The sequence below is a fragment of the Prunus mume genome, linkage group LG3, assembly GCF_029339155.1.
Source record: "Prunus mume cultivar Tortuosa linkage group LG3, ASM2933915v1, whole genome shotgun sequence".
NCBI classification, from domain to species: Eukaryota; Viridiplantae; Streptophyta; class Magnoliopsida; order Rosales; family Rosaceae; genus Prunus; species Prunus mume.
The window spans coordinates 24,994,085-25,010,701 of record NC_142700.1 but is presented as its reverse complement, the minus strand read 5'-3'; the positions used below and the strand labels follow the sequence as shown (position 1 = coordinate 25,010,701).

At 37.4% G+C, this 16,617-nt stretch overlaps 1 protein-coding gene and 1 long non-coding RNA gene across 2 annotated transcripts; one reads left to right on the top strand and one right to left on the bottom strand.

The window, feature by feature from the left end:
* Positions 1–643: 643 nt before the first annotated feature.
* On the bottom strand, positions 644–2,890 carry LOC148919212 (uncharacterized). The gene has a single exon (XM_089048808.1). It carries the CDS (start codon positions 2,888–2,890, stop codon positions 644–646), a length of 2,247 nt encoding a protein of 748 aa, XP_088904934.1.
* An 8,399-nt stretch (positions 2,891–11,289) lies between these two features.
* On the top strand, positions 11,290–12,279 carry LOC148919211 (uncharacterized). The gene is made up of 2 exons (XR_016124939.1): positions 11,290–11,684; positions 11,898–12,279. It is a non-coding gene; the product is annotated as an uncharacterized LOC148919211 (long non-coding RNA).
* The last annotated feature ends 4,338 nt before the right edge of the window (positions 12,280–16,617 follow it).

Below are 16,617 nucleotides of genomic sequence, written 5' to 3'. Positions count from 1 at the left end.
ATTAGCTTTTCCTGGATGATAATGTAAATCAAAGTCATAGTCTTCTAGATATTCCATCCAACGCCTTTGTCTTAAATTCAACTCCTTCTAAGTGAATAAGTACTTCAAACTCTTATCATCTGAGTATAGTTCAAAATGCTCTCCATATAGATAATGTCTCCACACTTTCAATGCATGAACAATAGCTGCCAGTTCTAGATCGTGTGTCGGGTAATTTTTCTCATGTGATTTCAATTGACGAGAAGCATAAGCAACAACTCTGTCAAATTGCATCAAAACACATCCTAAACCATGCAATGATGCATCAGTATACACTATATAACTTACACCTCTTTCTGGTATAATTAACACAGGAGCTGATGTTAATCGAGTTTTTAACTCTTGAAATGCTTCCTCACATTTACCATCCCAAATAAACTTAACTTCCTTTTGTGTCAACTTGGTCATTGGATTAGCTATCAGAGAAAAATCCTTGATAAATTTCCTATAATAGCCAGCCAAACCAAGAAAACTTCGAATCTCGTGAACATTTTTCGGCTGTCTCCAATTCAACATTGCTTCTACTTTTGCAGAATCCACGGCAATGCCTTCTTTTGAAATAACATGTCCTAAAAATTTCACTTCTGTTAATCAAAATTCACACTTATTCTCTCAATGCCTGTAGAACAATTGACAAGTGTTGTTCATGCTCTTCTTGAGATGATGAATAAATGAGAATATCATCAATGAATACAATCACAAATTGATCCAAATAAGGTCGAAAAACTCGATTCATTAAATCCATGAAAACTGCCGGAGCATTTGTCAACCCAAAAGGCATTACTAGGAATTCATAATGTCCATATCGTGTTCGAAATGCAGTTTTCGATACATCTTCTGCTTTTACTCGTAATTGGTGATAACCAGAGCGAAGATCAATCTTTGAGAAGTATCGGGAACCTTGCAGTTGATCAAACAGGTCATCAATCCTAGGTAAAGGGTACTTATTCTTAATGGTGATTCTATTCAGTTGACGATAGTCAATACACATCCTCAGACTTTGATCACTTTTCTTCACAAAAAGTGAAGGAAAACCCCATGGTGAAGTACTAGGACGAATGAAACCTTTTCTTTCAAGTTCTTGAAGTTGTATTTTGAGTTCTTTCAACTCTGCTGGTGCCATTCGATGTGGAGGTATAGAGATAGGTGATGTGCCAGGATAGATATCTATAGAAAACTCCACTTCACGTTCTGGGGGTAATCCAGATAAATCTTCTGGGAAAATATCACTGAAATTCTTTACTATGGGAATAAGCTCAAGTTTCGGATCACCCAGATCCTTATTGGCCATGTGAGCTATCAACCTCAAATAATTGCAATTTCTATTATCCAAGATTGATTCAGGCTTGCAACTATTCTTATTTCCATAAAAACTGAATGTTTCCCCTTCATTGACAGTCATAGTCACCATCTTTCTACCGCAATCAAGAATAGCCTTAAATTGGGTAAGTAAGTCCATTCCCAATATTACATCATACACCATGAATTCCAATATCATCAGGTCAACAACAAGTTTATGATCTAATATCTCTATTGGGTAGGATTTACACAACTTATTAACTTCAACACATTTACCCAATGGAGATCCAATCATCAACGAGGATTTCATGAATTCATATTCTATTCCAAGAATAGATGCAAATGATACAGATATGAATGAATTTGTAGCACCGGGGTCAAACAATATTCTAGCCCACGAGTTAAAAACTAGAAATGTACCTTCCACCACAGTAGGTTCATTCGGCTCTGTCACTTGTCCAACAGCATATACTCGTCCTTGAGTGAGTTGTTCTGACCTCTTTGTTGTTCCTGGTGCCCTAGGCCTTTGTTGTGTAGGTTGTCCCCTTGGACGTTGTGTCTGTTGATTAACAGGACCTCTAAACTGATTCAGTGAATCTTGATATGGGGCTTGGTACGGAGCACGGTATTGTGTTTGTGGAGCTTGAAATTGTTGTTGTGGTGCACGAAACTGTGGTTGTGGTTGTGGAGCAACAGGTATCTGATATGATTGTAGCTGGGGACAATCCCTCCGGTAATGTCCTATCTGTCGACAATGATAACAAAATCCTGAGTTTTGAGTTGCCTCAAATGATCTTGGATTTTGACACTGAGAACGAGAGGGAAAAAATCTTTGGCGTTTGTTATTTTGTCCCCCGTTAGGATTCTTAGTTTCAAAAACTCTTTTAGAATTAGGTATCCTTTGTTCGGCCATTAAGGCACGATCAACAACTTTAGTATACTTTTTCAATTTAAAAAGTTCCACTTTCTCCTTGACCTCTATTCTCAATCCCTCTTCAAATTTCTTTGCTTTTGCAGACTCATCAGGAATTATGTAAGGAGCAAAACGCATGAGTTCTTCAAACTTAGCTTGATATTGTCCCACAGTCATATCACCTTGATACAGATTAGTGAACTCACGTACCTTCATGGTTTTCATAGTTTCAGGAAAATATTTCTCCAGAAATATTGTCTCAAAGGCAACCCAAGTTGCAACCTCAACATCAGGCATAGCCAAGACAGATTCCCACCAATGATAAGCTTGTCCTTCCAAATAGGTAGAAGCAATGGTCACTTTCAGGTTTCCAGGAACTCTTTGTTCATTCATCTTTCTCTTCATTTGTCTTAACCATTCTTCTGCTGCCATAGGGTTTGGATCACCCTTGAACACAGGTGGTCGTGTCTTACGAAATTCTCCTTGAATCCTCATTATTTGATCATCTTGAGTTTCTTGATGGGGTTCGTGGTTCTGTTGATTTGTCTCACGAATAGCAAATGCCATATCTTGAATGGCTAACATTATTCTCATACTATCACTCACATCATTCTCATTTTGTCCTTCTCCTCCAGCCATCTTAATAATTAAACCTTGATACCAAATAATTCCATAAGATTAAAAATATATATATATATATATAATATTAAAATAAGCATATTTGTCATATGCACAACGTAAGACACACAATGACAGATACCAATAAAAAGTGTTGATGCTAACGAAATTTAGTATGGATTTTTATAATCTAGTGAATCGAAGAATCAAGTAAACTAAATAAAATGACTGAATGCTATACTTAAGAAAACTCCAAACTATACTGAAATGTACACAAGATTTTAATAGAATCTAACAAAACTAAAAACTGCCACTTGTCTTTGTAAGTTAAATGCAAACCTATATGATACAGTAAAAAGAATTGCTAGTGTGTAAGCTAATGAATTGCACATAACTGAGTTAAATCACTCAATATATCAAGATCAAAAATACTGGCATGACACAAAAATAATTGTTTGAAGTAATACATATTATGAAAAATGAAATTGACAATTAATTAATTCATAGCAACTTTTTATGCAATTAATCATGTCAATAGAAATCAGAAAGAAAAACATACCTATATATATAACATTGATAAATTATATGAAAAAAAAGAAATATTACAGAAAATCAAACATGCTTATTAAACATTTATAAGTTGTTACAAACCTATTTTAACAAAATAGTCACAAACCTATATTACAAGGAACTTTCTATTTAAAAACCGTCATAAGGCTGCTTACCAAAAACTATACATACCAAAATCAACTTGTTCGACTTACACTATCTTATTAGTCAAACTTCTGAGAGAATCTATTCATCATCAGAACTAATATCTATAACTTCAACAGGAGGGATAATGGGCTCGGGATATTCATTTTCATCATCAGAACTTATATTGATGATAGTTGGACTAGGATTTTGTTGTTCAATGATAACTACTGGAGCAGATGACGCAACAGATTCAGCAGATAAAGCATCAAGGTCCAGAAGTTCCAAATAGGCTTCATCTCCTGGGTCTGGCACAAGGGGTAAGTTTAAGTCCTGTGGTTCTGGAACATATGGTAGGTCTAATCCTGGTGGTGGCCACATATCAGCAGCTATAATTGCATCATCTTCTAACACCTGGTTGTAAGAATGTGCTTTAATATTTAACTGATATTGACTCGTTATGTTATTGGTCTGCAATTGATGTCTAACCACAAGTCTTTGCATTTCTGGTGTATAAAACATCCTTCTATACCCTGTCTCTACAGCTTCATTAACGACGTCCACATAGGCTTGGTTACGTAGGCGACTATGGTATACTTCTTCGTCTATTGGGATAAGGCCTTCGGGTGCCATTTGGAACCCTCCCCATGTATCATTACTCTGATCGGGTTGCATCCTAAACAATAATTTAATAGGTCAGTGAATAACAAAACAATTTAATGAAACCGTAAAACTATGCCCTGATACCAACTTGTCACACCCCAACCCTCGGATTTACAAAACCTTGGGTTAAGACGTGATTCACACCTTAATTATAGAATTTAATAAAAACTATAACTAAAATGTGAAGAAGACATTTACATAAATAAAATAGATATTTCACATAAAATATTCAGCAGAAACGCGGAAACGATAACATTTGAAACCATAAAAATTTTACATTATTTTACAAGTTAGAACTACTCGAGAGTTCACTTAAAGAGTAGCTCATTATTCAACCACAAGCTATGTTACATTCTATAGACATGCCAAAAATCATCACAAGCTCTAGATTTCAGGTTCGGTACCTGCAAAATCTATTAGGGGGTGAGTGAAACCACAGCTCAGTAGGGACATAAACCTTTTCACAATAAATTGATATAATTAAATTAAGTGACGAATAATCAAGCAGCCAAATTTCACATTATTAGTAACAATGCATGAATGCTCTTCATCTAAATCCCGTTAATTCATATAACTGGACAAGCAGACCTGCACGTCCCATACCATGCTTTTACCACTTGGTCCCGAATGCCCATTTATATGAACTAGCACCCATTTCAATCATCCCATAATTTCCCTTTTGTTAGTCATCTTGTCTAACTCCCTTTCGCCAGTCCCGAATCACCCAATAAAAACCATGTGCACTGTGGGATCCCTGAGACTTGGTACCTGCCAAGAGTTAGACTCAACTACACAAAAGACCATTCCCATTACCCTCTTTTTCCACCATTATTTTCTCAACCCAAGAACTCCAAATAAATTCCATGACATTATATAGTTCGCATATCTCATAAAAACAATGTAATCATTTAAAAATCACCAATGTACATATAATCATGCCCACATTGTTCAAACAATTAAGAGTACGTAAATCAAACAGTACCATGTATAATATAATGCTCACGAAATTTAATTAAATCAATCTCTGAAAAAGGCCCCCCAAGAAACCCCTACCTTGATACCAAAGCTTTTGCTAGAAATGTAATGTGTTTTCCCAAATTTCTACCACCTTCACAAACTTAGTCTTCCTCTCTATCTTCTTTTCTTTCTCACTTTCTCCTCTTTCGATTTCTTTTTCTCTTCTCATGCACAACTATGCATGACGATTAGTAGTGAAGGGTCCTATTTATACTAAACAGAGGCGGCAACTATCCTATACTTTCATTGGCTGCATGTTGATTTGCTTCAGCTGTGGATAACTATTTCTAAAATCATAACAGCTCATGGTTAAGTTGCTTAGTCACAAAGACAGATGTGAGCCTTAGTGTGCGGCAAGCAAGTGTAAATGAGTTCCACGTTTGCTTAGCTAATATGCAATGCAATGTAAACTTGCCAACTATAACAATTAAAGTTAAGAGGTGTTGCATGCAAAAGGTTACGTTTTCTATTGCCCAACTCTAACAAGATCATGAACTAATAGTGAAAATTTGCACAAATGCTAACTACGTGGAGTGTAAAATAACTCTTATGCATGAATTATTTTATTTTATTTATTTATTTATTTTTAAATTTAGATAGAAGAAAGAGTTCAAAATAACTATATAGGATAAGTAAATTATGTGAAGCAAATAAACGAGATGCTATTTAAAAGCAATTGTTTAAGAACATCATTTGCATTTGCATTAAGTGAAGCAAATAAAACATAGACTTCCATAAATAATTATAATTATAATTTAATATTACTAAAAAAATAAAATATTCACACTTTTAAGAATAAGGATTCTCACACTAACATCAGCATAAAAGGGCACAAAGGTGAAGGTCTCTGCCGAGGTGTCATAAGGATGAAAGACTAAGTTCTCAACGTTATCCAACAGCTTCAGGAAGTCCTGGCCTTTCCTCTGCATCCGCTTAAACCATCTGCAGACTAAGGGAAGACTTTCTGGCATATAAGAACCCCTGCCCCAATCGGACAGCTTCATAGCATGCAAGTGAGGAAGTGAATGTACATCCAATCCTTTAAGACGCTCCCATAAAAACATCTACAAGAATCCAGAATTCAGGAGGGTCTCCACGCCCATAGTTCTGGATGCGCTTTTCTCTAAAAGCTGAGTCTCTTTAAGCAGCCGGTATAGATGCCCTAAGAACATTGGGGCTAGAGGGATTGTATCTCCTCGAGCTATAGCCAAAGCCAAGGGGAACACACGCTCATGCAAGCAATCCTGCGAAAAATCACAAAGCATGAACCGCCCAAGCCGGAAAGCTATAAATGCAGCCAATCGGCAAGGTCCTTGTCTGTTTGCATCACCAAAATACTGTATCTAGTTACTGAACCGAAGCGAGGTCTTTGGAGAAGTAGGAGCGCTTCTCTGCAAAACTGCAAGCTTGTCTACCTCTTCCGGGGTGAGGGCAATGTCAAAAGGACTCCGGTCGCCGCAAGTTGGAAGGCAGGAGATATTCGCCACGTCTTCAAGGGTAGGGGTAAACTCTCCCCATGAACACACAAAAGTATGGGTAGCAGCACTCCACCTCCGAACCTCATGACGAAGCATCTTCGCTTCAATATGGATATCCCACAATTTGGAGAGGAAGATGGCATCCAGAACCTGCACTCTACGCAAAATATTGCATGTGGATGGATCCAGCAGCTCACAGTCAACCCATTCTGACCAGCCCTTGCTAATGCTACAAGGATATTGGAAGAATAAGGGAACGGCTAGAAACAGGCCCTTCTCAATGCAGCACATGGATATGGAGGCAGGATCAATTGTAGGAGCAGTTTATGACGATGGCTCGTTACCAACGACAGGATTCTCGCGGGCATCTTCAAGTGACAAAAGCAGCCTTCCCACTTTGAGACCATCATCCATGGAATAAAGGTGGTCCAGCATAATCAGGGGAAGATTGGTTGCCATGGCAAAATCAGTAAAGTCACAAATACCTACAGAAAAAAAAGGAAAGAAAGGAGAGCCCAAACCACGGGGACAAATCACTTGAAGGAGGTGGAGGATTGGTTATTCCTATATACAAGCAATGGTATTCAAAATCGTGCGTGGCCATGTTTCTTCTACCACCATATAGGAGTCTCGTGTTCAACTAAGGCAAATTGTCACTTGGCAAGCGCTTGAAATCCCTAAATGGGCGGTCCAAATTCAAAATTCAAGCCTTGGGTATAAAAAGAAAAGAAGAACGATAAGCATGCAAAAGGAAAAAGAGCGCTCTGATCATGAGGAATTCTCAGAATATATATGTGGGAACACCTCCATGGTTACACATGTGTGTAGATGTATGCATACGCATAGATGTGTATGTGTGTGGCAACAAGATGAAGAAAAAGTTATTAGAGAAGGAAATAAGGGAACGATGCTTACCACTGCCCTTGCTTGCGTTTCCTTCCAGCAACTTGTCAAAATCGCACGAAGAAGAAATCGCTTATGCGATTTCTTCCCCAAATTATTTCACGCCTTGCAAAATAATTTGGCCAAGCTTGGTCTCTGACGAATTGAAGGAGAAGTCTAGGAGATTTGGGGGTCTTTAAAGAAAAAAAGGTGGCTTCTCTAGCTATGGCGGTTTTTCTATGCTTAACCGACTAGCGCTTATCGATGGTGCCTCCCACGATTTCTGTGTTGAAGAGTTCCCTAGGTCTGGGCGTGGTGCAAGATTAAAGGAAAGAAGGCAAGGGGTTCTGGTTTTGCGCGCATGAAGGAGAGAGATTAGAAACAAAAACAAAAAGGGGAAAAGGAAATTATTAAAATAAAACAGACTTGACGTACTGGGGAATATGCAAAACTCTGAGAGATAATTATGGCAACACACACGCGGAAAACGAGAAGGTCACATCAGTCGCAGGGATTTGATTTTTTTATTATTTTATTTTTTTGCTTTTGGGCCGGGTTTGATTATTCGACCCATCTCAAAGTATTGCTTATGGCCCTAATAATCAAGGGGGCTAATGTTGAGGCCCAAAAATACAAGGGGCTAAGCCCAAATTAAATCCTAGCCTAACATAGATAAGATAGTACAAAAAAGGCTCAATCGGAACAAAAGAGAATTCGTAGGACCCGCTAATATAAGCTACCAGCCACGTGTCATGCCAAGCAAGCACATACAAAGGGGCCAAGAGCATGCTAACACTACAAGACCACTCTCACATATCTCTTCGGTGTTACTTGGCCCAATTATAAGCCTATCATGGCATAATAAAACGCGAGCACAAACAGAGGCATCATGCAAGAAAAGGCATTATTCTAATTCCAAGCCGTGCCACGAGCTTAAGTGGGCCCAAGCCACAAAATTAACTGGGGCTTACTGAGAAGGTTGTGATATGGAAGGGAACAAGCAATCACAGGGTTCATTGAGGGTTCGGGGAACGCAAGTTTTAAGCCACTTGGGGCCATTAAGACTCAAGCCTGTTCTTGGAACCCAAACACATGGGTTAGCATAAGAGAGAGGAAAAACAGTCCAAAAACTTTAGGAAATTACCTAGTAGCCCAGCCCATATCAATAGAATGCTTAAAAGAATAAAGCTATTTCCAGCAGGCTGACGAAACCTATTGCACGCTGGAAGCAACAAGCCAAAAGACCCAATACCATGTGTACAAGCCCAGCCCAGCAACTTGCAAAAGTCTGGCGCTAAGTCCTATTCCTGTTAGAACTTCAAACAACGATCACAAGGGAGCCATGGCAGGACCAGAGGAAATCCACGAGGGTGAGAGGAGTGTCCATCGGATAAAAGGCTTCATCTCTTTTCTTTTCCTCTGTAAGTTCCATCTTGAAAAACCATAAGGAAAGCAGGTGGTGCCTTCCCCCCCTATGGGAAGGTCCAACTGCGTCAAACCCTTGGAACCACAAAGGGTTCCTTACCCATGCTTCTTGGATGGAGAAATTCATAAGATAAAGTGGAAGAGAGCAATGAAAAGGAGAGGGAAAATGAAGACAAAATTAGGGTTCCTTGTGGCTATAAAAGGGCCTCTTCTACTCAACAAAAATCATCATCCAGAGCCTGAGCAAGCTTTGTCAAGCAACCTGGAATTCACTCAAGTCACCCAATCCCCTTTCTCCGTTGTTTTTCTTCTTTTCCTGAGATGAAAACCTTCCTAATTCTCCTTTGCCCTAGTTTAAATTTCTGTCCTTTGTAAGAAACCCATGCTTTTTTCTCTCTCAAATCGCTAAACTTGTGAAAGCTTAACTCTCATGCCACAAGCTTCTCGTGCTAAGCCATTAATCAATTTATCATGCTTATTTGACAATTGGTGAAAAGAACCTGAGGGTGTTTTTCTAAGGTTTATCAAACCTTTCAAAAATTCCTTTAGGAGCTTGGTTCCAGAACTCGGAATACTTGGGGAATTTTTGTGTGTTTTCTTCTTACGGCAGCCCAAGCCCATTCATCAGGCTGCTGGAACAAAAAGACCCCTACAGCTCCTAAAAGAGTTCAATCATTTGAAAAGTGAAAACACTGTCAAATCGTGTGATAAACGATCATGTATGAAGACAATGTTGTTCGTATTGCTCAAATAAGAGAATGGTTCATCAAGGGTGACATAGTTTAAGAAAAAAAGCCAAGAGATTGGAGTTAAACAAATTCGTTCACAATATAATCTGGCGAACTTTTTACCAGAGCTTTTCTGAAGCCAATTCCAAAAGTTAATGAAAATTAGGGGGAGATATCAATTAGGGGAAGCATCCCAATTCTACTAGACATATGTGCGTTGTACTCTTTTTCCCTTCGACTAGGTTTTTGTCCCACTGGGTTTTTCCTAGCAAGGTTTTAATGAGGCAACATAAGTGTATCCAACACCATATCAATGATCTAGAAGAAAGTTGCACTCTTTTTCCCTTCTCTTCGGTTTTGTCCCACTGAGTTTTCCAAGTAAGGTTTTTAATGAGGCAACACTGTCATTGTATGGTGGACATCCAAGGAGGAGTGTTATAAATCTATGGAATGTGGATGAGCACCATAACATCCATTACCTCCACCCCTTATTGCTTTGTAACCTATGCGTTTATTATTGAAATTAATAGCTATAAATTGTGGTTAAATACCTTTATTGTAAGCCTATAAATAGATGCTTATCAAAGATGAATAAGATAAGTTGATACAAGTTCATAGAACAAATTCTCAATATTTCTCTTCCTCTTATTGCTCTCTACAATTCGCCCTAGTTTTATAACATTTTTTCTTTTCTACTTTGTTAATTGTGAATTTTGGAATTTTTTTTAAGGTTAAAATGTTTAGAAAAATAAATTATGAAGGTATAAACAAAAATTAACCACAAAAAATAGAGTTAAATAATTTAATAAATTTGTAGACTCAAAGTTGGAGGAAAAAACTATTTGAGTCCACACAATACATGAATAGTTATATTTTGGAGGGAAATTTAAGTTTAACCCCTTTATGGTTGGAGATGGCCTAAATACCTCATATTGCACACTTGACACCTTTTCTTCACTTTGAATATTACTTGGGGTTACCAATGTGATTTGAATATTACTTAAGCTTAATAATTAACTTTCGATTTAAATGAATCACTAAACTTAACATAACTTGTTTGATTTTGTTTGGATTATTTTTTCAAGGCAAGAACCGAGACAGGAACATATTCAAAATGGCGTAGTTCAATTTTTTGAGCCTATGTTGTCTTTTTTTTATTATTTATTTATCAATACGTTTCTTTTTTTTAACGATTCAGTTTGGCTTGGTCTACCTATTCACTAGTTCAAATGCCCACCCTTATTGTCTAAGGTTGAGTTGGGCCATAGCCCCATGCAAGACCTTTGCCCTTGTTCTTTTTGGTTTTCTTCCTGTTATCAACTATGTTGCCAAAGGACCAGATTATCCATTTGGTTTTATGCATTACTAATTCCTTTATCATATTTCTCAAAAAGATGTCCTATTTAGGGGTGGGCATTCAAACCGGAGACCTGCAAAACTGAGTCAAACCAAATCGAAAAAAAATAAAAAATATCGTATTGACCAAAAAAGTAAAAAACGTGAAAAAAAAAAAAACTAACCGGACCGGTTCAATCCGATTTCAATTCTTGTTTTAAGTCTGTAAAAATCGAACCGGGCCGAACCGGACTGGCTTAAATAAATAAATATTATTTAATATAACCCAAGCCCAATTTATTCTCCAAACCTAATCCTTCTTCAAGCCTAAATACTCTTCCAAGCCATGCAAGCCCAACTCCAAGCGTTTTATGTGTTTTTCGGTCGAAGATTCCAAGTAATAAACTACTACCACCCAACATTTTTCCAAACCCTAGCCGCAACTTTCACTTTCCTTCCTCTCTCATTTTTTGTGTTCATCGCTCATCACTCTTCAGCCATCGCTAGTCGCTCATCACTCATCGCCATCACTCTTTGCAGTCTCTCAGCCCAACGCCACCGCGTCTGCCTCTATCTCCTCTCAATCCAAAGCAGGTCAGCGTCTCTTTCTCTCTCTAATCCCTTGTACAAATGTGTATTTTTTTCTCTCAACGATTTGTGTTTCTTTTGATGCATTTATTTTACTTTTGATTTCATCTATTTGTTCTCATATGGTTATTGATATTTTCTGTGATTTTGTGCTGATGTTGTTACTGAGATCTGATTCTTTTTTTTTCCTTTTGATTTTTTTCTGTTTTGTTTTGACAGACGTGTATTCTCTATGCCAGATATCATTCCTTAGTGGCATCTAAATCTTCTAACGTTGTTGTAAACTTTAAAAAGCATTTGAGCTTAAGAGTCGGCCCAAACTGTAATAACCTGAACCTAACCGGACCTAAATCGGTTTGGATTGGTTCGGTTCTCTCAGGTGTTTTAGTCAAAATAAGAATCGGATCAGACTGGATGAACAATACCGAATCAGGTTTCGGGTTAAGGTCAGAATTGGGCCGAATCGAACCGTGCCCAACCCTCGTCCCACTATCAATATCCAAGCTCATTATTAGTTTTTCTTGTTGGGGTATGTGGCTTGATACATGCCATGATATGTAAATCCTACATTGAAAAATACAATAATGATCTACAATTCGAATATAGGTGGTCCACTACTAATAGCATTGAAGTTTTTTTAGTTAAAACCTCATATCTAGAGGTTAATTGGACCTAACCCCACACAAGGTGTTGGACCTAGGTGGTTAAATTGAGAGCAATATCGGTACACGGTTTGGAACATTACCAAGTTTACAATTGAGGAACTAATCTGAGAACAAATTATGATCAAAATTCTTATCACCAAACTATCATGGACAATTATCTAAATACGTCAGTAGATCAACCTAACTAAGTTCACTATGCTTTTTGGGAACAAAAATATGTGTTTCCTCGTTCATGCAACTTTAAACGCACTCTAGTTTTCCCACCATGAATATGAGTGTTAACAAGCCGAGTATTCCGGTGCTCAAGCTCAGTTTGTCAAAAATTTATTAAGTTTGTGCAAGTCAAGCTCAAGCTATGTCGAGCTGATTTATAGTAATAAGTTGGACTCGTTTGTAAGTAAAGTAATAAGTTGTATCGGATCCATTTATTATAATAAGTTTGCACAATTTAATAATAAATAATTAAAAAGAAATAATAATTTAGAAATAACAAAAAAAAGTCATCAACATCTAATATTCAAATAGTACTTTTCCAACATAAACTTCAAAAATGAAACTTTCAGAACAAATTTAACGAATTGTTCACGAGCCAAAACTATAAAGCTCAAATTTAGTTTATTTCCTAAACAAGGGAACTTAAATGAGTCAAAAATAAGCTGAATTACCAAGAATTACAACGTCGGCTTGACTTAAAAAAGACAATTTTCAAATAACAAAAGGATATTCTAACAATAAAAAATCCATTATTACCTAAGATTTTTTTTTAAAAAAAATTTGTATTATCTTTTATTGCTAATATTACATGAATGTATATTGTACATAAAATTTATGAGTGATGCCATTTGCACCATTTTTTTACTACAAGTCAGTCACACATACATTGATATGACTCACATTTATTAGAGAAGTGGTCATTAAACTGGTCAATAAATATGATAAAAATGATATTATTGAATTTAAATCATTCGATAAAGCTATACATATCTCGTGCATATTCAAAAAGATAAAGACAAAAAACTACATCAAGCTTTCTACACAATTACGCATTAGTATATTTTTTTCTTCTAATAATAAATTATTGAAGCCACCGTTTAGAGGCAACATTTTGTTTAGAAAAATGTTGAAGGACAACCAAAGAAAAACTAAGGTAATTAGGATCCGTTTAGTTATGTTTGTTTTGTGTTTCTGTTTTTCAAATCCGAAAGCAAGTGTAAAATGTGTTTGGTAGTATATTTTTTAAAATTTAAAAACAATCATGTACTGTCGTACCAACTTACCAAAGTTATCATCAGCACCACCCGTCCCACCACATAGCCGCAACCACTACCACAATCTCATCCTCACCATTCCCCATTATTGCCAATCCCCCGTTCCCCCACACACACACCCACCACCACCACTATCATCGCCACCGTCACCAACCCCAGCTCTACCACCTTCACAATCTTCGTTATCATCACTTCCACCACCCTCATCACAATCATCCCCACCAGCATCACTATCACCACTCCCATAACCACTGCAACCGCAGCAACCCCCACTACCATCGAGACCACCACCACGCCTAAGTTGTTATTGTTAAAAGTTAATACACACTTGTGTGATAAAACTAGAAAAATTTACAACAGTTGAAAGAAGTTCACAAGTTAAAGTCATCTGATCTTTCCTCTAACCATTCTAATAATTATCTAATGTAATTATAACTAGATAATTTTAGAATTATAGGAAAAGTTGTGGCTGGAAATACTTTAGATAGTCGATTATTTTCTCACTATAAACCAGCGACTTGTCCACTCATTTGCCGACTTTGATAGTCGGTTTAGCTGGCCTATAAACATGCATGTGGCACTTTAGCTGAAAAGCAGCAATTGTCCATCCATCAAACTACCCACTTGCCGACTTCAATCAAATCAAAATTTTGTGTCGACTGCAAAGTTCCACTCTAAGTCCAAGTCCTTGTAATTTCTAAGAGCATCTCCACCCACAAGGGCAAAGTCTAGGGCAAGAGTAAGCAAGGGCTGTCACTATTCACGTGAATAGTGTCAGCCTTTACATTTGTGGTTCCACCCAGAAGGGCAAAGTTTAGGGTAAGTCTAAGGCAATTACTATTCATTGTACTTTATTTCCTATTTTTTTATACTTTAAACTATTAATTTTGATAATCTTTTGTAATTAAATTTTCGGATAAGATTTTCACCCTCTAAAATTGTGCCACGTGTCCCATATCAGATACGATTTTCAGATATTGAAAAAAAAATTATAATATCAGATTTCAGATAAAATTTTCACCCTCTAAAATTGTGCCACGTGTCCAATGTCAGATAAGATTTTCAGATATTTTTAAAAATTAATAATCTCATATTTCAGATAAGATTTTCACCCTCTACAATTGTGCCACGTGTCAAATGTCAGATAAGATTTTCAGATATTTTAAAAAAATTATAATATCAGATTTTAGATAAGATTTTCATCCTCTAAAATTGTGCCACGTGTCATCTCTATTTTCTAAATCCCTCTATAAAACAACACCATCAACTCATACCTCTCACACCATCTCTTAGTTATTCCTTCATTTATTAGATTTTAGAAAACACATTCTACTCTCAATGTCAAACTTGTCGAGGGTGTTGGAGAGGCAACAGAAACAAAGGGAAGAAATCCGGCGTAGACGTGCTCAAGAAGATCGGACGCCGATGAAGAAGAGGAACAATCGCTTGTAGCAGCGGTGTGTATGATGGATCAATCAAGGCAACACCTGCCGCCGTGCCCCGAATGTGGACATGACGTAGGGAGTCTCTGGTAAGAATCTCATGGAGGATTATTTTATCCCAAATTCGTTATATCCTGCTTCTAAGTTTCGAGAAAGATATAGAATGCAACCAAATTTGTTCCAAAAAATCATGCATGATATTTGTAATTACGACACATACTTCATTCAAAAGCATGATGCTGTCATGAAGCTTTGGGTCTTATCCCGGAGCAAAACTTACAGCTGCTTATGGATACTTGCTTATGGGGCATCTGCAGAGCAGGTGGATGAGATTGCAAGGATGGGAAAATCTACTGTCCTAGAGTGCTTGGTGAGATTTTGTGATGCAGTGGAAAATTTGTACACGAGGGAGTACCTTCGCAAACCCACGCCAAGAGACCTGCAACGGCTTCTACAAAAAGGCGAGGCTCGAGGTTTCCCAGGAATGATTGGAAGCATCGATTGCATGCACTAGCAGTGGAAGAACTGCCCTACTGCTTGGCAAGGGGAGTATGGGAATCGGAAGGGCCAAAAAAGTATAATTTTGGAGGCCGTAGCTTCATTCGATTGTTGGGTTTGGCATACCTTCTTCGGGGTTGCCGGATCTCAGAATGACCTCAATGTCCTTGGTCAATCACCAGTGTTCGACGAGGTATTGCGAGGTCATTCTCCCTGTGTCACGTACCAAATCAACAATACCGCTTACTCGTGCGCATTACTACCTTGCCGACGGAATTTATCCTAGGTGGACGACATTCGTGAAAACAATTCCGAATCCCCAATCTGAGAAGGAAAGAAACTTTGCTTCCTTTCAAGAAGGTTACAGGAAAGACGTGGAGAGGTGTTTCGGTATCTTGCAAGCTCGTTGGGCAATTATTAGAGGTGCTGCTCGGATGCTAGATGAGGAGGTGCTGCGGAGTATTATGATGACTTGCATCATCCTTCACAACATGATTATGGAGGATGAGTATGACTATGATGCTCAAGAGGTGTTTGAACCCGATCCAATGAACACATCGTTGACAAGAATATATGAAAGGCCGATTGGACCAAATGGACTACCACTGGAGCCCGAACCCTTACTTCGGGATGGTCAATTCAACAACCCCATGATTGATCGGTATCAAGAAATGCAATCTTCATATGTTCACGAGATACGTCAAGGTGACTTGGTCAAGCACTTGTGGGAGATGAAAGGCAATCACAATGGATGAAGTCAAGATTAGTGCTTTGTTTGGAATTATGCTTTGTTTTTAATTATGTTTTATTTTGTGTGTGGTTTTTTTTTTGGAATTATGCTTTTTATTATTATGCTTTTATGTATGGTTTGTTTTGTGTGTTGTTTGCAATAAATGAAGGTTTTTTTAAATTAACATTTGTTTTGATGCTCAAATGTTTTTAATAAATAGTCATTTTATTTAATGCTTTTTTTATTGAATAAAAAGGAAACAATACAACAAATTAAAGGATAATACAACAATACAACATTTGGCAAAGGTGTTTCAATACACCCTAATGGTTTTCA